The sequence below is a fragment of the Limanda limanda genome, chromosome 18 (genome assembly GCF_963576545.1).
Source record: "Limanda limanda chromosome 18, fLimLim1.1, whole genome shotgun sequence".
NCBI lineage: Eukaryota > Metazoa > Chordata > Actinopteri > Pleuronectiformes > Pleuronectidae > Limanda > Limanda limanda.
This window is the reverse complement of record NC_083653.1, coordinates 4,951,128-4,971,988: the sequence shown is the minus strand read 5'-3', so window position 1 is coordinate 4,971,988 and position 20,861 is coordinate 4,951,128. Positions and strand designations below refer to the sequence as shown.

At 43.0% G+C, this 20,861-nt stretch overlaps 1 protein-coding gene across 1 annotated transcript in view; it reads right to left on the bottom strand.

Moving 5' to 3' along the window:
* LOC133024835 (ryanodine receptor 3-like) overlaps positions 1 to 20,861 on the bottom strand; it is a 93,419-nt gene that overhangs the window by 24,076 nt on the left and 48,482 nt on the right. The window contains exons 34-63 of the mRNA XM_061091999.1: positions 20,105 to 20,191; positions 19,307 to 19,533; positions 18,504 to 18,716; positions 17,192 to 17,792; positions 16,609 to 16,809; positions 14,437 to 14,539; positions 14,154 to 14,288; positions 11,599 to 11,872; positions 11,309 to 11,423; positions 9,820 to 9,952; positions 8,866 to 8,969; positions 7,563 to 7,698; positions 6,988 to 7,171; positions 5,593 to 5,695; positions 5,382 to 5,502; positions 4,642 to 4,811; positions 4,230 to 4,450; positions 3,957 to 4,047; positions 3,589 to 3,729; positions 2,787 to 2,950; positions 2,519 to 2,597; positions 2,188 to 2,277; positions 1,773 to 1,898; positions 1,305 to 1,367; positions 1,137 to 1,212; positions 931 to 1,054; positions 640 to 755; positions 481 to 548; positions 273 to 394; positions 49 to 98 (exon numbers count right to left, since the gene is read on the bottom strand). Of these exons, the coding sequence (XP_060947982.1) occupies positions 49 to 98; positions 273 to 394; positions 481 to 548; positions 640 to 755; positions 931 to 1,054; positions 1,137 to 1,212; positions 1,305 to 1,367; positions 1,773 to 1,898; positions 2,188 to 2,277; positions 2,519 to 2,597; positions 2,787 to 2,950; positions 3,589 to 3,729; positions 3,957 to 4,047; positions 4,230 to 4,450; positions 4,642 to 4,811; positions 5,382 to 5,502; positions 5,593 to 5,695; positions 6,988 to 7,171; positions 7,563 to 7,698; positions 8,866 to 8,969; positions 9,820 to 9,952; positions 11,309 to 11,423; positions 11,599 to 11,872; positions 14,154 to 14,288; positions 14,437 to 14,539; positions 16,609 to 16,809; positions 17,192 to 17,792; positions 18,504 to 18,716; positions 19,307 to 19,533; positions 20,105 to 20,191 (4,438 nt within the window). The remainder of the gene's footprint in view (positions 1 to 48; positions 99 to 272; positions 395 to 480; positions 549 to 639; positions 756 to 930; positions 1,055 to 1,136; positions 1,213 to 1,304; positions 1,368 to 1,772; positions 1,899 to 2,187; positions 2,278 to 2,518; positions 2,598 to 2,786; positions 2,951 to 3,588; positions 3,730 to 3,956; positions 4,048 to 4,229; positions 4,451 to 4,641; positions 4,812 to 5,381; positions 5,503 to 5,592; positions 5,696 to 6,987; positions 7,172 to 7,562; positions 7,699 to 8,865; positions 8,970 to 9,819; positions 9,953 to 11,308; positions 11,424 to 11,598; positions 11,873 to 14,153; positions 14,289 to 14,436; positions 14,540 to 16,608; positions 16,810 to 17,191; positions 17,793 to 18,503; positions 18,717 to 19,306; positions 19,534 to 20,104; positions 20,192 to 20,861) is intronic.

Here is a 20,861-nt window from a genome sequence, read left to right as displayed (position 1 = left end):
AGATTCAAAGGGGAACAAGCACACAGACAGAGGCGAGTCCGGCCTTACCGAAGAGAGAAATCCTATGTCTGACAAGAGCTGACAGTTTACAGAACAGGCTGGAAAAGAACGGAAGAAGAGTAGAAAAGAATTGGAAGCAAAGAGAATCAATGCAAAGCACAAGAAAAAGAAAATGGTTTGATGAAAATATGCACATTCAGGTCAAAAGGGAGGAAGTTGCTAAACAGATAAACCTGACAGAGGAGAATAGTGCATTGCTTTGCGTTCGGTACCTTGTGACCATCTCCTTCTCTTTGTTGGAGGCACAGCCGCAGCTGCTCATGTTCTTACTGGGCGTGGACAGGAAGTAGAGACAGTGGTTCTTAAAGGTTTGATCTGCCAGAGGAAGCAACACCTGCAGAGAGGAAATGCAGCGATTAGACGGAATTTATCAACACTTCATTGCCTCATTTGGAAAAAGGTGTTGATAAATTTACAGACCTTGGAGAAGAACTTAATTTCCTGGTCATGAGGTGATTTGTCCGTCTTCCCACTGGTGGCCATGGCCTCTGGAGTAAAAGCGGCGAGTTCAGCGTCAAGGAAGATTTATTCAAATCAATGTACCGGACCCGAGTTTGAAAAAAGATGTCCGACACTCACCCAGGTGAGCGATGAACTCCTGAGCAGAGTCGATGTAGCTGAGCATCGTCTTGAGGAACTTGAAGGAGAAACGCTTCTCCATGGATGACGACTCCTGCTCCATGTCCTTCAGGCCTCTGAGAGGAAAATATCAGGAATGATTACCCATCACATTTAATGTAATTCAGATTCAAATTTAATCTTCAGCTCAAGTGAAAACTTTATTTTCCCCTGAGTAAACAATTTGGTAAACTTTAAAAACAGCTTTGTGCTGTTGAAACATTATTCTTAAATATGTCTACACATGGAGACCTGGTGATAGCGTAGCCACTGATCTGCAGGAACTTGAAGAAGTCCTGGGCCTTCTCTCTGTCTCTGTACTTCTCTTTAGCCGTCAGGGTGTCATAGGGAACCAGCAGCGGGTGGGTCCCTCCTCCTGGAGACAACACACATCACCAGTCAGACAAACACCGGCTTGAATGGCGACGTGCATTTTTTAAAACTGTCCAGTTCCACACCTTTGCTAGCGAGTTCAGTTTTCTTCTTCTTGGCCCAGATGTTGTGGTAATTTTCAGCAACCACCTCCACCATCGCCTGCACACACACACACACACAGCACAATGTGAGTTTTATGGTATGTTTTTAGACCTGCTTCTCCTATGGTACAGAGTCAAATACAAACCAACCTGTAATTCCCTGGACAGATTGACGTTGTGCAGATCCATCGGAGCCGGACTGAAGGAATTCACCTACAAAGTCAGAAAGAGAAACATCTTTTTAAGACATTTTAAACCTATTTGTGGGACATTGAAATATAAGAACTGTTGCAAGAAAGTAAATAAAACTGCAGAATACTTTGTTGAGTTCAAATTGCAGCAGCTTCTCAGTCCCAGACAACAGGGATTATCTTAATATTTATCCGGCAAGAAACAAATTATTATCCGAGTTATTAGCTTTGCTGCTTTGCTTTGTGTAAAGAGGGGGTGCAGCCATTCATTTGTTTAATGGAGTCCCATTCGAAATGATCTCTGCACAGTTCAAAAACTGCATCAATAAAACAAACAACAAAAAAGACCTTAGGAAGGAAGCGGCTTATGCAAATAACATTGTGTAATAAAGTTGATAATAAGCAGCATCATGCATCCGGATGTTACCTGAGACTCTGAGCTCTTTCGCTGTTGGAAGATGGCGTCTCCCTCCTTGGTCCTCTCGATGTTCCAGCCCATCGCCAACATGCTCTTTAACGACTCCCTCACGGGCCAGCGGTACGTTTCTCTCTGCTACGGTGATCACACAGAAAAATATTTTACACCTGTCACATCTCATTGTAAAATCATATCCATGCAGGACCGTGTTCCTGCCTGATGTGGCAACACGTGAAAACACAAAGAAGTCAAACACATCTGATCTAGAATTCAAAAATGTAGTTTTATAATAATTAGTAGTTGTCCAAAATTTAGCCCAAATTTAACAACCAAAACTTTCCTTCTCTAGCAAAGGTTGATGTATATATACATAGTTGATATATTACTTGTTAAGCTGGTAGCATGTGAACCCATGGGCACGTACCTTCTCACTCAGAGCCTTGTAACCTCTCAGCAGCGGATGGGTTTTGCTCTGCTCGTCCATATTGTCTCCATGTTTCCAGCCGGCTGACACCTGCAGCAGCAGTTCATTACACACACTTCAGTTACACAAAATCAATTCCATAAAAACAAATAAGCTGTGCTCATTGACTGTAACAATGCTAGTGTACCAGACAAGGTAAAACACAATTTCAAGTTAGTATTTCATAGCATTTTATACAGACACTCCCCCCTATCTTCTGTACACAGGAGATATTATTGATCCTCTGTCAGCATGAGGGAGGAAGACACACACACACTCGAGTGCCACTCACCTTCTCTGAGGACCACTTGTCATGGGAATGCTCTGCATATTTGTTGGCAATGTACTCAAGTTTTTCAGGAAGGGAGATACTGGAAAGAAGAGATCATGTTTAATCCCTTATACTGAAGCTTTGTTGTTTTATTTGTAGACAAACACACAGAATTTAATCAAAAGGCTTATTTGTTTAATTGTATTAATTCCAAAATGGCTCCTTTCAATCCTCTCAGTTCCTACAAAGTACAAGCCTTTCCCAGTGTTTTGTTTTCCAGAGCACTCACTTGGCAGTGTTAACGGGTTTGGGGTCAAAGTTGCCCTGAGCATCCACTGACGCCTTTTTCTCCAGTGTTGCCCCGAGACTGGCGTCCACGAAGTCGGGCGGCAGGGCTCCGGCGATGGCGCACAGACACGCCATGGTTATTTTGAAAAGTTCACCATCGTACTTCTGTAACAAGAGACAGACACACGGCAGAAATGAGTGTTACAGACGGTTTTTCCCACAATTCTTTCTACATTTCTTTTTGAAGAGGTGTCTGTTCAGATCATTAGATTGATAGACTGAGCAGAGGCAAAGCCGGGAGAAGAAAGAAAATAAAAGACAGAAAGCTGGAAAAGTCTGCAGCGAGCGATGCGCTGTCACAAACTGATAAATGATTCATCTGTTTTTGGCTTCGCCTCAGCTGCACTGCTCACAAGCACTTCATTGAGCTCTCGCTTCACTTCCTCTGACGAACAAGAACTTTTCTCTCAGGAGAGGCTCAGTCGAGTGTGGAAAAGTCAAGACTTTCAGAAAACTGAACACGGGAAAACAGCAGCAGACAGAAAAGAAGCTTCACGAGAGCGAAAAACCCACCAGACTACAAAACAGTTAGTTCTGCAACAGAGAGCGATACAAGGAAAATATTGCCTTGTCTCTAAACACACCAGATGTAATCTCAGAGAGGGAAAGCGACAGATACAGAAAACACAGGGAGGTAAACCAGCTATCCAAAATAGCTGGCAGAGGAAACTCTTGGTCCTTGCACACACTGTGGAGGTTATCTTAATAAATATTCTATAAAACTAGGTTTTTCCTGGTTGTACCTTCTGAGAAAGCGAGTCAAAGATTCCCCAGAATAGTTTCTTAGTGAGGAGCAGCTCTTCCTCGGAGGCTGTGCCAAAGGTGGTCATACCGGCCGGCAGGCAATAGTACTTCCAGTTTTGCTCGTAGTGGTTGGTCAGCAGCTACAGAACAGAGACACAAGACAATATAAGATAATAAAACATATTAGAATCCAATGAATAGAGATCTCCTTTTAATTAAGAATAAATACTTCATAACTGTGTTGCGTATGTGAGAAAGAAATCTCAGCCAAATTGATTAATCCTTAGTGTGGAAGATGCATGTTTAATGAAGTCTTTCAGCTACTGAATCCAACATCTGTGACATGAGGTGGTGACCAGTGTCTCACCCGCAGAGGGATCATGCAGTATTCGGTGAGCATTGGAACATCGAACACCAGACGTCTGAGCAGCTGCTGCATCATGGAGGGACGCAGGTGCCTTAGAAAGAGTTAAACAATCATGTTATTATATTATATCATAACATATTTAATAAAGGAAAAAGCACAGAGGACAAATGAAGAGAAGGTTTGCATAGTAAATTATAAAAACAGCAGATTTAAATAGGGTTCAGGAAAGAATATGAATTTTTGCAAAACAAATTTGAGTTTGACAGGCCTTACTTGCAGATGGCCAGCAGACATTCCTCGATGGCGTCCCTCTGGGCTTTGGTGAGCGAGCGGCCTTTGGACAGCCGGTAGATGGTCTGCAGCGTGGAGTCCACCAGCTGGGCGTAGTGCTCGGTGCTGGCGAACAGGGCGGCACAGCGAGTCAGCAGAGGCAGCAGGGCCGAGCCGATGTACCGGTTCATGGCCAGCGCCGTCTCGGTGGTGCTCAACACCTCCTGTGGGACCGAGAGCAACACGTGCAGTGAATACAGGGTCCTGGCAACAGCAAAAAGATATATGATATGGTTCTTGCGTAGAAAAGAAGTAAAAGAAGGCCCCAATGTCTGCTTGTCAAGCTTTTAATGAGCAAAATGGAAACAGGAGATACTAAAGATGATAAAGATAGAGAAAGATATTTAGGACTTACCGTATCCAGAGATGCTGAGGCACGGAGGTCAGGCAGGAAGCCAACCTCCAACATCTGGAGCAGGAAGCTCTGGTCCTCGATTCCGTACACTCGGTCCAGGAAGAGCACCATGGGGGCCTTGTGGTCCGGACAGAAACAGGCTGACATGTCGGGCTCGGTCACTGTGCCATCTGAAGATGTAATGTATTTATTAAGGTTTCAGTTTCATGTGTCTTTATTATCAGAATATGCTAAGTAAAGTAAAATAATCTCAGCAGTAATAGTTCAGGAGGAACAAAGGAAAGAGGAAACAAAAGAGCTGAAGTAACTGAAGTCCATCTCTAAATCCAGCATCGAAACATAAGAAGTTTATTTAAGGTAAAAGTAATATGACAAACTAGCATTGTGATATTATTTTGTTGGCATCGTGACCTAAGTAATGTCCAAGCTAAATCTTCTCAAACATTTCTCATATGTCACATCTGTGAAGTATCGTTGGTTCAGCGAGCAGCGGGAATCATTTCCCTCTGACATCCTGCCGCTTGTGTTTCTAAATTGTTATGTTTTGTGCACAGCTTCCTTGAATCTCAACCAAACATCATATTTCTGTCTAGCACGGTTGATTTTCTGCCTCACACCTGGCAGCTGGTAGGAACTTAACGCTGCTTGATGTTGTTGCTCTGCCTGGAATCGACTTCATTCATCTTTTTGACTTCAGGTAGCTAACACTATCAAACGGGCGCCATAATAAAGAACCGTACCTTTGTTAACCACAGGCATTTTGAGGGGGATGCTGATGACGCCCACCAGGTCTGTTGTGGGGACCAGAGAGCGCAGGATGGCTCTGATACGCAGAGCTTCACCTTTACCCGCGTTGATGAGCTGCAACAGACACACAACATCATTCATTCAGATTATTCTACAGACCAGTCGGTGTCTTCCTCAGCTCTGGTTTGTAGTCACGAGCCTCACATGCATCTCCGGAGCACAACGTCCCAGCAGGTCGATGAGAGCGGAGTAGAAGGACATGATGGCGTTGCCCATGTGGATAATTTCTCCTTCTTCCTCCCCAGACCTGAGACACAAACACAAACACACAAACATTCATGTTTTTGGCAAAATACATGATCTCCTTAGAGGCTACAATGAAACACATATTGATTTTGACCAGCATCCCATATTCTCTGCTTCCTTCAGGCAGTAATAACCGCCCCCCCATTAAAATGCAGCCAGTGTATTACAGTCGGTGCATACTAATGGGCGCCGGCGTGCACCAACACTTTTTCCCAAACTCATCTTCAATCAATGTTGAAGTCTGGTTTTTGGCAGCTTTAGGCTCAAAGCAGATAAGTTTCTTTAAACTAAATGACTGTGTCTAATCCAATATTCAGGACTAGGGTTGCAAAATTCCAGGAATATTCAAAGTTGGAAACTTGCCATGGGAATTAACGGGAATATACGGGAATTAACGGGAATTAATGGGAATAAACTGGAAATGTTGTGGGTAATTTATACTAACTGTATTGACCTTGTCATATACAGACATAAATATAAACATTTTGTTGTGTCAAAGGCTGATTTGAGCCCTGAGGAAACTTTGGGCACTTGACTATATGCTTCTGCATCGTTGTGTCATTCTTAACATAGGTCTTTGCACAGTATTTGCAAATGTACACAGCCTTTCCTTCTACATTGGATGGGGTGAAATGTCTCCACACATGAGATAGTGCACGTGGCATTGTTCTGTAGAATAAGATGAGAAAAAAGTTTGTAAAAAAACACTAATGCAATGCCAGAGATATAAATAGTTAGCCAAACAATTGGAATAGTCTGTAAACATATTTTACAATTGATGGATAAATGAATGGAAATAGGCTAGATGAACAGATGAACAATCCTCAATCAGCATGATAATATATTTTCCCCAGTAATATCATCGAAACTTACCTGACTAGTCCTTCACTCTACAGCAGGCCTCAATAGCCCTGCTGTAGAGTGAAGGATGCTGGGAGTTATCTGTGCATGTGATGGAAGAATGCACAGTGGAGGGTTGAAACTCAACGTGCAACGTGTGCTGCATTCCATACATCTTTAAAATAGAGTTTTGAATGATGTTTTTATTGCTCAGCGTTTAATTTGCAAAGTTTTTTTTTTCAAAATTCCCAAATTTCCCGAGCTTATTATTCCCGTGGAAAGTTTCCGGAAAGTTTCCGGAAATTTACCGGAAACTTTCCGCCCCTTTGCAACCCTATTCAGGACTAATGCCAATGGATGAATTACAAAAGCTGCTTTGCACAAAGCGACAGGAAGCTCAAAGGGTTTTTAGCGTTGAGTGACGATCTCAGAGGAGCTGGTCTGGATCTCTACCCAGTGGTGATTCCATTTAGGGTCTTCGGCAGGTCCAGAGCAGGATCCTCAGCGATCTTGATGGCCTCCTTCATGGCGGCCAGCAGACCCTGGCCTCCCTCTCCCCTCAGGGCCGGGCCGAAACACTCAGGACGTCTGATCAGCAGCTTCACCACCGTGTTGGCATTTTCCTCCACGCTCTCGCCTGGTGCACAGACACAGCGGGATGGTTAAATCATCCGTAAAAGGACAGAGTGAGGTGCAGGGTAGAAAACAGGGACATGGGGCCCAGTGCTTTCCAAAAGGAAGATTTTATATTTCTTATTCAGGCAGAAACAACATTTCTGTCTGCATGTTTTAAGGATTCATAACTTTTTGCTATGTGTTGAAACATTTACAAGCCCTTATTTTGAAAGGATTTAAATTCTGCACAGTTAATATCAGGCTGTTGTTTTCTTTTTCTAATCGCATTGTTTACTTTGATAGCACATTGTCCACATGAAGGTTGATTATCAATGGTCCAGTTTCTCTCAGGCACCTCAAGTAAACATAAACTATTCATTTATTCTCCCTGGTGCGTATGAAAGTCCACGTACCGTTGCAGAAGACGGCAAACCTGAGGAAGGACAGGTAGCGCTCGCCCTCGATGGGGTTCCAGCCGAGGTCGGGGTAGCCCTTAGCGAGCAACATAGCACAGCTCTGAAGACCACAACCTGCCAGGTACGTCACCACCTACACACAAACACACAAGTCATGTTGGTTATATACACAAGTAGGGTTGCAAAGGGGTGGAAAGTTTCCGGTAAATTTCCGGAAACTTTCCGGAAACTTTCCACGGGAATATTAAGCACGGGAATTTTGGGAATGCAAATTAAACGCTGAGCAATAGAAAAATCATTCAAAACTCTATTTTAAAGATGTATGGAATGCAACACGCGCTGCACGTTGAGTTTCAAGCCTCCACTGTGCATTCTTCCATCACACGCACAGATAACTCCCAGCATCCTTCACTCTACAGCAGGACTATTGAGGCCTGCTGTAGTGTGCAGGACTAGTCAGGTAAGTTTCCATGATATTACTGGGGAAAATATGTAAGCATGCTGATTGAGGATTGTTCATCTGTTCATCTAGCCTATTTCCATTATAATTTATCCATCAATTGTAAAATATTTTTACAGACTATTCCAATTGTTTGGCTAACTATTTATATCTCTGGCATTGCATTAGTGTTTTTTTAAAAACTTTTTTCTCATCTTATTCTACAGAACAATGCCACGTGCACTCTCTCATGTGTGGAGACATTTCACCCCATCCAATGTAGAAGGAAAGGCTGTGTACATTTGCAAATACTGTGCAAAGACCTATGTTAAGAATGACACAACGATGCAGAAGCATATAGTCAAGTGCCCAAAGTTTCCTCAGGGCTCAAATCAGCCTATGACACAACAAAATGTTTATATTTATGTCTGTATATGACAAGGTCAATACAGTTAGTATAAATTACCCACAACATTTCCAGTTTATTCCCATTAATTCCCGTTAATTCCCGTATATTCCCGTATATTCCCGTATATTCCCGTTAATTCCCATGGAAAGTTTCCAACTTTGAAAATTCCCGGAATTTTGGTACCCTATACACAAGCCTTCTGTTCACGCTGCACATTTCTGCTAAAAAACTGATTATTGTACAGAATACAAGCTACCATTTTTATTCTCTACTACTATATTTGCCCTTGTTTGCCAAGTTTTAACACAAAGAGGTTCAAGTGTCAATTATTGTGTAGTTTCACTCCATGTCTGTGTATCATTGATATCATGAACCCCCTCTGTCGTTTCTCTGCAGTGAGCGATGTGTTCCCAGCCGTGCTGAGCTGCTGATTGAGTGCAGAGGTGACAAACCTTCTCCAGGTCGGGCTCCTCCAGGGCCAGAGCCAGGCCGTTATTATCCATCACCGAGGACGCTGCCACATCCAGCGGAGTGGAGCCGCGCATGGCTTCAGAGGCTGAAGACACACAAACACACAGAGGCGTCAGCAGCAGAGTCCACAGTCTGAACAACAGGGGGCAGTAGTGTATCTACATGTACACGATCCTTCTGTTCTCTAGTCTCTCTGTTGGTCTAGTGCTGATGAACCAAATCAGATCTGATCAATTTGAACAAAGGCTGATTTCTATTACAAATGACATGCTGGTATTTAAAAAAAATGTGGTTTACAGTTGTCAAAACAATAAAAACGTTGTCAAATAGTTTTTTAAATGATAAAAGTGTCTTTAATAGAACCACAGTCACTCTGTAGAGGTGCAGGTGCTTTAGTTTACAGCAGCAGCCCCCCCCAGGCCCCGGTGACTCATCAGTCCTTCCCTGCATAACTGAGTTACACCCACCTCGTCCCCCATCTCACCACCCCCCCCACCCTTATATCCGCTCTTCTCCTGCCATCAGCTGCCTTTTGCCTCTTTTATTCACAGTTATTTTTGATCACAGTCTGTGATTATTCCTCACCAGGCACTTCTCATTGCAATTTTAAATTTGTTGAAAACTTCTCTATCGGTTGCAAGAGGCCAATCTTTCGTTTCTCAATGTCTGGCAAAAACACTTGAGGTGGAAGCAGAATTTCAAAGTTTCACTATAAATATCACCCTCAATATTTCTCCCTCACGCTGCATCTCGCCATTTCTCTCAACATCTCACCTTCCCTGTTAAACAGCCACTCCGTCAACTCTTCCCTCACTTTTCTCTGCTCGTCGCTCATATTTTAACCCTTTCCTACATTTTGAAACCGCCGTCTTCCTCTCTCACAATGTAACAGTAAAATAATGTTTTAAGATTTGAGAAGGTTTAGCTTTCTTTACCCAGTCCGACGCTGCTGTTCTCCAGCAGGTAGCTCAGGTGGTCAAACATGGCTTTCTGGTTCTGGCGACTGATACGACAGAAGTAGCACAAGAAGCGACAGCAGCTGGCCACCATCTTGGGGAAGGCGATCTCCTGTGGAGGAAAAAAATGAAAATGTGAAGGTGCGCTGGGATAGAAAAAAGTGGATCCTCAGAAACTCTTTAGTATTCCCTGTAACAACTGAAATACAAATCATATGAGTCATTCCAAAGCCATCAAACGTTTCCCAGGTCAGTAAGTGAAATGTATTTTCTGTTCGGTACACAACACCCAGCTCCATTACCACTGTGATTATAACTGAGGGTTCATTTTCAGGTTGAGTCTGAGCGGAATTCTGAGGTGGAAGTAAACTAGGAGAGAGGTTGATAGATTTGTTGCAGATTCAAATAAAAGTCAGGACCCAGTTCATTAAAATGTGGTTTCGTAAAGGAGACTGTTCTCAATTGTAAGAAATCGTTTTAACTAAATAAATCGAGACTTTATCTTATAGCGCAGCACGGCGTGACTAAAACAACATGAGAGATAATCAAACAGAATAAATATTGAAAACCTGATGTACATTAACTGGCTGTGGTGCTGCCACATGTATGTCTGGCCACAGTAAATGAACTGCACATATCAAGTGGCAGTAAACTGGCTGAGGGAATTTATGTCTGAGATGTGAATGTTTCCCTGAGGTCTGTCTGTCTGTCTGAGTTCTAACTCATGTTCGGCGCTGGCTGTGGCAATAAATCACAAGCGTCTCTCCCAGTTTCTGTCGGCACTGCCCAATAAGGACAGACCTCCCTCGCACCCCCCCCCCACCCCTCAGGCCATCGTCTCCCCCTGGTTTATTCGACTGTCCTCTCCATTACCCGGGTGGTTTTTCTGGCCATTAGCTTGTGGCTCTTGACTCACGCTGACTTCTCGGGATAAATGTTGCAGCACTGAACATTCAGTCAATGCAAGAACTTTTCAATCAGATCCTTCTAAAAGCTAAACTCAGGATCTAAGTAAATAATTAAAAGTTCCCCCAACAGTTAATAGTGTTAAGAGTAAAGCCAGAGTTCAAATTCATTTGGTTCCAGATTCCAGATGTCTCATTGTGCACTGGGAAACTGTGAGGGACCTTTTTTATTATTTTCCTGATACTTAATTGACAAAAAGAAAACAACTTGCAGATTAATTGATACTAATTAGTGGCAGCCTTATTCTATATTAGGCAAATTATTGCTGAATGAAACTGGCAATTCATTAAACAGTAAACACATTGAAATAGGTTTGTTTCTAACTATTCCATCACATTCAAATAAAACCCTGATATAAATGCTTCATATTTAAACTGATGATGATGAGGACTATGTGAAAAGCTCCAGAATAAACCTGAACCTGTAGTTGTGATTGTTTCACGACAGTTCAGCATCATGTTGTTCTGACAAAATGTACAAAGTGAAATGCATTCCCACTCACCTGTAACTTGTCTCCTCCCAGCACATTGACCATCACCTCCATGACGGTCTCATGCATGCCCAGCACCCTCATCAAGTTGGGATGTTGGTAGAAAACCTTGTTGTTCATGATGTCACTGCGAACAAAAGACAGTCATTTTCATTTATATTTATATTATTTTTAAACCTGTTAAGGCAAAACACTGACTACTGGGAATCCTGCAGGGCTGTGGGAATATATCCGAGATGTACGATAACCATTAATATTGCCTTAACCAAAGTCTGTGCGTTAGTTGGAAGGTATTTTCTCACCCGAGACCATCGATCATGAGTTTCTCCTCCTCTTTGCCCATGCGCACTGACAGCAGGGACCTAATTTGACCCAGAGACACCAACAGGTTAATAGCGTCCTGCACGGACGCAGCACTGATGGTGTAGGACTTCTTCATGGCCCGGAGCAACTCCCCGATGCCGTCGTACTGCCGCCTCAGCAGACTGAACATCACTCGGACCAGCTCGGGGTCCTGGATGTGCGACTCCTGGGCCCAGCTGGTTATGGTCTGGGAGATCAGCTCCTTCAGGTTGGCTGGGAAAGGGAGAGACATTCGACAGAGGGAGGAAATTAGTTCCTGCTTTGCTACACAAACTGTGTGTTGCTGTGTGAACTGCCTGGGGACTATACAGCCACACAATGCAGTAACACTCACAGCTGTGCTGCCACTGGATTTAATACCAATTATAACTTGTCAGTCATTTCCCAAAAAGACAGACCGGACAGAGATGGATTAATCAATAACGTCAAACTGGAAGAAAAGAAAATGTCTTTATCCATCTGTCTAATAATTCAGGAAATCTCTGAATGTATGTGGAACTCATATCTTAAGAACCGTTCATCTTGTCACCTTGACAAGGAAGTTCAGTGTTGAACCTGGTGTGATATGAACAAGTGATACTTTCAATTTTAATAAACTTTTAATTAAACAGGCCACCAGAGCTCTGCAGCAGTGGAGGCTGGGACGCATCAATGTCAGTGACGCTGTCAATCATGATAACAGCACATAGCTTGTAAATAGTAACTCGTAATAAAATGTCTGACACTGTTTCCATGGACTGCTGATAAACAAATAAAGGAATAAAACCCGTCTACCTCATGTATTTTATCCACATCGAGAGCAACACTAGACGACTATAAAGAGGTGGATGGAAATTAAACTGCAACTCATGAAGAGGAGATGTTCTTCAAAGGTGTAAATCTGTGGGATCCTGTAAAACCTAATTCTGAACAGGTCCTATCAAACTTTAATCTCACAGACGACAACAGTAGAACAAGAGGAACACGTGACCTGGAGTGATTCATGTGGCCTGTGGCTTAATGCTGCACCTTCAAAAGACAACACTGATAATATCAACAGTGTGAAAATCAATTGTCCAATATCTGTAGAGGATCTGCAATGACATGAGGTTTTCACAATATGGAAATGTCCTGATTTGATGGTGTCAGAGTCGTACATGGTATTTCACAAGTAGTATTACAAATAGAGGAATTATTCACAGTGTTTATTAAGTATGTGACACAATTACACATGCAAGTATGATTGGAGCAGCACATGATGGTATAGACTGGACTCTCGGTTCAGTTGCATTTAGAGAAACAACAACCCAGGAATAATAAAGGGAATTCTCATACCCTGAAACTGGTAAAAAGAAATACAACCTGGAGCAAACAAAGGTTGACATATGAGCAGAATCCTAATGAGAGACAAACAGAGAGAGGGAGGGAGAGAGGGAGGGAGGGAGGGAGGTAGAGCCAGCTGCTCGGATGAATGTAAATGTCTCCCTGATAAACATCTGCTCTGCATAGTCTAAAACACCGGCTCACCTGGGAGTCGTCAACGTCACAGAGAGTCTGCAAACGGCCACACACACTCAGTACGGTGTCCTTTACTAAAAACTGCCATAGCTGATCCAAAGTCAGTTTCGAATGTACTGATAAAACTAAAATTTAACATAATTAGCACCTAATAAGGCTGCATTGATACTAATTTAATGTTTTATCTATGTTTTTATGCAAAACAATAATCTGCAAGTAAAGGATTTCATCAAATCATGTTCAGATTAGACATTAATGGACATTAAAATGCAAGATCAGCTTCTTTCCTCCCACATGAATATTAATATGCGCTCCAACATGATCTTAATATGATGCAGATGAGTTAATGCATGTCCATCAGAGTCCTCTTGAATCCCATCACCTGTCCACTTGTGAAGCTTCTCAATAATGCAGGCGAGGTGTGGGAGGCTGGAGTCGGGCATTAACATTTATAGCAGACAGTCTTGCAGCATCTGTCCATTAGTTTTCCATTATTCGGTACAGAACATAACCAATGCTTTCAGCAAAGGACATGAAAAAAAAGAACATTGAAACCCACTGACCCCAGAATAAAGCAGAGATAAAGTCAGATGGGGATTTTCTATTAAATTCAATCTATTAAAGTCACATCTGTACATGTTTGAGCCCGAATCTGATCCAGGATGTGGAGAATAATAACGTCCTCAGAAACAAAGGTCAAACAGGACGTGTTCAATAAATGTTACAGACGTATCTGATTATTATTTGACACATCAGTGGATTTAATCTTTTTAATCGTGGTCTGGATCTTATCATGTTTCCATAAATGCTCCTGTTAGTGGCTGAATGATTGTGAAATGTGCTGAAGAGGAAATGTCAGGAAAGAAAAAGGCAAACGTCGTCAAACGACAATTTGGATTTCAAGTTATAATCCTAAAAAAATGAAACTCCATCAACCCATAAGGAAGCTTTCAGGTTACCAGCCCTATTGTCCTTTTCGTTTTTTAAATGTACTCACTGGGAGGCGGCTGTTCTGTCTCGGCCGGTGTCTCCTCCGTCTTCTGAGGCGGACCCTTGATCTTGTAGAGCAGAGCAAGGAGACGGCCTTTTATCGACGTGTCCTGCTCCTCTTCTTCCTCCTCCACTGGAATTCCTGCAAGATGGTCGACAACATATTGTATCCAGTGGTTAAATGTGCACAGAGTGAGAGGTACCGGCATGTACGTTATTTACTTAAGTGAGGCTAAGTGTAGTTAAGGATACAGTGTATTATTGAGCCTGTAGTAGAAATGGATTTGTACCACAGTGGAGTCGCAGCTCTTCATGGAAGGTGTTGAGTTGATCCTGGATGTCCTCGGGACACGGGCAGTCCTCCCCTGCAGTGAAATTCAACAGGATGTTGATCTGCAGCAAAAAAAAGACAAACAGAGATATTAGAAGAGCTGCGACAGAGGAGAGGGGAAATAAATGATATTTCATTGACACAAACGTCAATAGAAATTTTATGCTCCCTCAGTCGAAGGAAAATGCAATGTCCAGTTTAGGCTGCTGTGCTGTCAGTTGTATTATAAACCACGGGAGGAACACACAGGGATCCTGGAGAACACATCGCAGACACACAATCACCTGCTGCTGACCATTCCTACATATTTTTTGCAGCTGCATTTTGTAGTCTTCCTGCATGACTTTGAAACTCTGGGGAAAATACAATTAAAACACAATGAACCCTGTAAGAATTGCAGTCACGCAGATCTCGACCTGCTGCTGCTCTGAGTGCTGGAGCTCTGCACACAAGTCGAAGCCAAACTGGTTACAGGGCATGAAGAATAATGATGTTCCTCTTTCTCTCTGCCTCTCTACTCTGGCTCTGAGACACACTTAGAAGAGAAGCGGGTGTTATGTGAAGCCGCCTGCTCATTAGATACAACCATCTGAGCCCCGGGCCCTTCAGTGTGCTGACTGAGTGCGGTACACACTGAGCTGAACAACACTGTGCTGGCCCACAACTTCAGTTTGTGTTGTATTGAGCATCTGGGCAAAGAGATCCAGCCAAGACTTCATCACAGAGCCTCAAGAAATATTAAGTTTCAAACTATATAGAAAGCTGGGAAACTAAAATTTCAAGGTGCGAATCCATTGATTTTGAGGTGTTTTTTTCCCTATAGAGCAAAACATCGATACCCTGAATGTCTAATATTTACAATGAGATTTATCTCCATCTGGCATTGGCATTTTTAACTGTTCCAGATTCTGAATAGGAGGAAATACAGCAGGCTGGGTCGATAGCTTCCTTTAAATCAAAGCTTCAAACTTACTTTTTATCATCCTGCATTCCTCTAGTGTTTATCATTGTAGATTAAGATTAAGATTAAGATAAGATTAAGATACATTTATTTGTCCCAAACACATGCACAAGCACACTCATGCAAGGAGGGAAATTTAACCTCTGCTTTTAACCCATCTGGTGCAGGACACACAGAGCAGTGAGCAGCCATGTACGGCGCCCGGGGAGCAGATGTTGGGGGAGTAAGGTGCCTTGCTCAGGGGCACTAGACAGGGTAGGGAGAATCCTCTTGGATTTTTGGACAGATCAATCCAGGTTCGTCTTGTTGTTGTTTCTCCGTTGTTGTTGTAACGGTTGGTCATGCTTGAACTTCTGTCAGACTTTTAACTACATATTTATATTATCATAGCACAGTTAGATCAATATTTCAATTAGTTTATTGCAGACACTGTATATTCTAGTATAAGCCTATACACCAGTAGGATATTTTTAAAATAGGAATATTGGTCCTACGTCAAGGCTATTCAAAGAGCTGGGATTTGATTAAGCGCCTTTATTTTGAAGGTTATGTTATGTTTCTACCGCGATGTGGATCCAAATAAGCAATCAGGGTTACACGGTGCAGTTTGTCCTCGGACTGACCGTTTACCTGGACGACACGGCACAAAGAGTCTGACCTCTTTAGAGTGAAGGAGCCAATCTGCTGTGAGAGTAGAAACCCTCAGGGGACATTTTGGTCTGAGCGGTTCACGTAGTGGACAAACTGCTCTGCTGTCTGATTGGTTGAGTCACGTTTCACGGAGCCACATCCATTGCATGCTAGGTCTTACTTTGCAATGTGTTAGTGTTTAGTTTTAATTGAAGTCTGTGCAGTGGATTGGCTGTACTTGACATTTGAGGACTGTTCATTTACTTTTCTATTTGTAATTTGGTCGTCGGGCTCCGGGTTCAATTTCACCTTTGGTCTTTGGTCTTTGGTCGAATACTGCAAAACTTTCAAATCTGAGAGTGTATATATCTGCTGCTTTTTCCACTCATGGTCATTGATTTTCTTTTTCACCCCAAGGCCCAAGTCTTCACTCGGCGGTTCTGTTCCAATACATCACCTCAAACAACCTTGAACATAAATTACATCTCGAAACGAACATCGAGAGTTTCTCCTCTCGATGCTCCGGACTCCGGACTTTACCTGCTCCTGTGGCGGAGAGCGGAACTCTTTGGTCTTCTTGGCAGTGATGGCGGCGGACATGTTGAACGCCAGCATCAGCTCGTTGTAGCGGAACTTCTGGTTGAACTGCAGCTTGGACACGAAGCTGTCGGAGAAGGAGACGATGGCCTCGATGCGATGCTTCAGCTCGCAGTCACAGAAGTAATGCAGAAGCTCACACATCTGAGGGAAAGAGGGAAATCACACAATGTTCACACAGAGAGGAACTCAGCAGGAGTGAAGGATAAATATAGAATTAAACTTTTTCTTTCTGTGTGTGTCTGTGGTATTTGATGTGTTTTGTTGATTCCAGAAACTTCACATACTATTATTTTCCTCAATCTTCCTTCAGGCAAATACTAAATCAGTTTTTGTGAACATTTTGTCATTAGTATTCAGTCACTGTCTTTCTTTGCAGTCATGTCGTCTCTTTGTAGCTTTGAATGACTGAAAAATGAAGAATTATTCAACCAAATGAAATTCAAGCAAACGAGATGGATGTAACGATATTTAGAGTTCATGTACAAAACAAGCGTGTGAATGTTCCGATGATTGGTTTCATCACCTGGCGTTTCACCGGCTCAGGCAGTGACTTCTCCAGCAGACCCTTAGCCGGCGGTTTGCTCTCCTTGGTCTCCTCCTCTCCCGCCTCCACGGCCTTCTCCTCGTTCTTGCTCACGTCCTCCTTCTCCCCCGCCGCGGCCCCCTGACCCTCCTCGCCCTCCTTGGCCTCTCGGAACACGTTGGGGTCGATCAGGAGGAGAATCAGCCTCACCTCCTCGCTGGTCAGGACGCCCATGATCAGCAGCGTTCCGATCAGCTTGAGAATGGGGACGAAGTGGTACTTGACGCTGCCGCCCACGGGGTCGCGGATGTGCGTGCCCCCCCCCTGCACGGCCTCGGTGAGCATGCTGATGGCTTTCTCCTTCAGGACGCCCAGGGGGATCTGGGGGCTGAACAGGTACTGGTGCTGCTTGGTGTCGATGATGCCCACAGAGGAGAAGTTGACGCGGGGTTTGAGGGAGGTGCTCAGGCCCACGCCGGGCAGCGAGTGGCGTTTGGATTCGTCCGGGAACAGCTTGATGGAGCGAGTCTCATCCGTCACGGGGATGATGAACTCGTTATTCATCATTAGGCGAGCCTCCTTCGCCGTCTCAAGATGGATGCTGGCAACGAGAAGAGGAATCAGTTCTATTTTTACATACGTCTTGCACACTAGGCCATTTTTTAAGATTTCTGGAGCCTCACATCACGAAATTACCATAATATATGTTTGGGAATTCACCGTGTTGTTAATCAATATCATGACTCAGCGACTTCCTCGACTAGATGCTGGGTTCTCAAACACTTTGTGGCCAATAATGAACATTTGGAGACATAACTCTCCACCCACACAGACAATAACTTTCTCCGCTAAAAGCTGCATTTTCACTGATAATGGAGTCAAGCTCTTATTATTGAATCTACACTGTGACATTCATAATGTCTGATTTAGCCCAATTATGACTTTTCTGTGTTGAAGTCGAAGCTTTATTGGCACAACGTGAGATTACATTACACCGGGTGTCTGCCAGCAACACAAATAAATCACACAAGTAATTATTTAGACTTATATCACAATTGTGAAACGCTCTGTTTCTGGTGATGGACCTGACTGTCATAGATCATCATTATATTATCTAATGAGCAAAAATATTTCAAACCTTCGTCTGGATGGAGGTTATCAAATATTAACTTGCTGCACAGTAAACTTTCATTTTGTGTCAATGACAGCTGCATTTATTATTTTCTTGTTACAATTCCCATTCCTCTGGAACTGAAATGTATACAAAAGAAGCAGAAAGGCTGTATTGATTGTCCCTGTAGGCGTCACACACCTGATGAGGACATTGTAGAAGCCTTCTCGCAGCATCCCAGACAGGTACTGGTTGTCGATGGTGTAGAGGAGCTGTGACTGGTCCATGTGGCTGCAGAGGGCGTGAGCTACCCGGGTGTTTCCCAGGGCGCAGAGGGCGCAGTACAGCTTCAGCGTGTGGTAGTGGAACTTCTTCAGGTCTTCGTGCTCAGATAACTCCAGGATGTCCAAACACCTGGAGGGAAGACAGAGAAAAGCAAAGGGGTCATTTAATCCACTCAAATCGACAAAAACAGACTTTTTCATATCAAACCTCTATCCATATACAGTTATCAAATTTCTTTATAATTGACTATTTCTGATATACATTGATTTGATGGTATAAAGTGGAGGATTTCATATAACCCATCTCTTAAAGGCAGCAACAACAACAATTAACATCAAGCTTAAAGTGCTCTTCAGCACCACTGAGATTGTTAATCAACGAATTATTGTGTTGATTAATTAAGGAGCAGATTTGCTTTTGATTTAACAATATGCATGGGATGTCCAAACCACTTGTTAAAATTAGTACATAAAGCATTAGGCACTCAAAAGGCACTTCTGGCAAGAATGAGTGTTATAATATGGGAAATATATTTAAGTGTGTATTTACAGACGTCAGTATTCATGATTGAAAATCAACAATTACTATATATTATATCACCTCAATATTAACAGCTATGTACCACTTGTCCAAAACGTTTCCTTGTTCTCTCATTCTCATATTCATACAGACGACATTGGTCTTCAAATATAAAACCGATCTTTATCCTTGTAGCCCACCTGTTCTCCTCCGGGATGTGAACAGCCATAATCTGCAGCGGCTCCAGACACTGGACCACCCAGCCGTGCCGCTCGCTGACTCGGGCCGTCTCCACAGTGAGGAAGATGTTCGGCATCCGGCTCCACAGCACGGCCACGATGGTCTGCACATCCAGTCGTGGCGGGCACTGTGGCACCGGGTTCCTGTGCTCGCTCTTGAAAATGGCCGATGAGAGCGGCATGGCGTCCTGGGCGCAGAGAGAAGTAGAGAGCGATGAGACAAAAGCTTTATTAATCCAAAAGAGCCTCCTACAAGGAACATTTAACTTGCTGGAACAAACACTTGTAAGTGATTAAAATATGTGGTGGTTTAAGATTCAGGTTCAAGCAGAATTATAAAAAGAGCTTGACTTCATTAATATTTCATTCACGGCTAGATGAGCCATCAGTCGAGCACAAGGCCAAACATTCCCATACAGGCCTGTGAAGTACTTATAATAGAAAAAGAAATGTCTTTTAATATTCTGAACGAAACTGTGCAAACATAACGTCCCATTCAGTATTTAATGCATAATCCTACTGGTCAGGTAATTATCATAATATAATCACAAGTAGTTAATATATATTAGATAACATGCACATTGATTATAGTCTAATTCCACCAAGTACTATTCCCTGGGGAGACAGAGCTCAATGATAAATGAATGATTGCAAAAACCTGTATGACTATGGTTATAGTATTAAGTTAAAACCACTGATCACTTCTCTACACCTCCTCATACACAGTGTTAGATTTACACAAATTAAAACAATACAAACCTTGGTCTTGACGAATTCAAACTGGAAGAGGTTTGCACAGGTGGGGTGTACGAACACAGCTGGGAAGAGCTTAGTATTAGGCTCCACCTGAAAGACACATTGAAGTTATTAACATCACGTACTTATTTAACACAGCCGGTGTTTGCAGTAGATTTGAGGGATTTAAAGGAGACATGTTCTGCTCATATCCAGGTTAATCTTTCTAAAAGGTTCAGACGCTCTAACGATCAGAAAACGTTCATCAGACTGTCCATTGCTGCAGCTCCTCGTTTCAGCCTCTGTCTGAAAGGCTCCCGATAAAGTCCAGTCTACTCTGATTGGTCAGCTCGACCACTAAAATGTTATTGGTCAACCACTAGCTGTGTGTTCTCTGTGGGGGAGGAGCTTCCTTTACTGCGGAATTTACATCTTTGTTGAACTTTTATATACACAAAGAAACCTACACAACACACAAGAGGAGACAAGAGGTTTCATACGCCTCCTTTACAACTGCGACCTATTAATGCAGCAAAGGGCCGGATTTGAACCTGCAGCCACTGCAGCAGGACTCAAGCCGGCTGTGCACGGATCAAACCAGGTGAGCTGTTGTCATGTTAACGCTGCCCTGATTCTCAATTTCATCAATTTGAAAACTGTCAGAAGCCATTGAACCTCCAGGCTAACGGATTAGCGCTTTTCTAAATGCCAGTTCAAGATAAATACAAAGAACCTGCTCTCTGATGCAGTAACAGGACAAGAAGCTTTTCATTAGGATAAA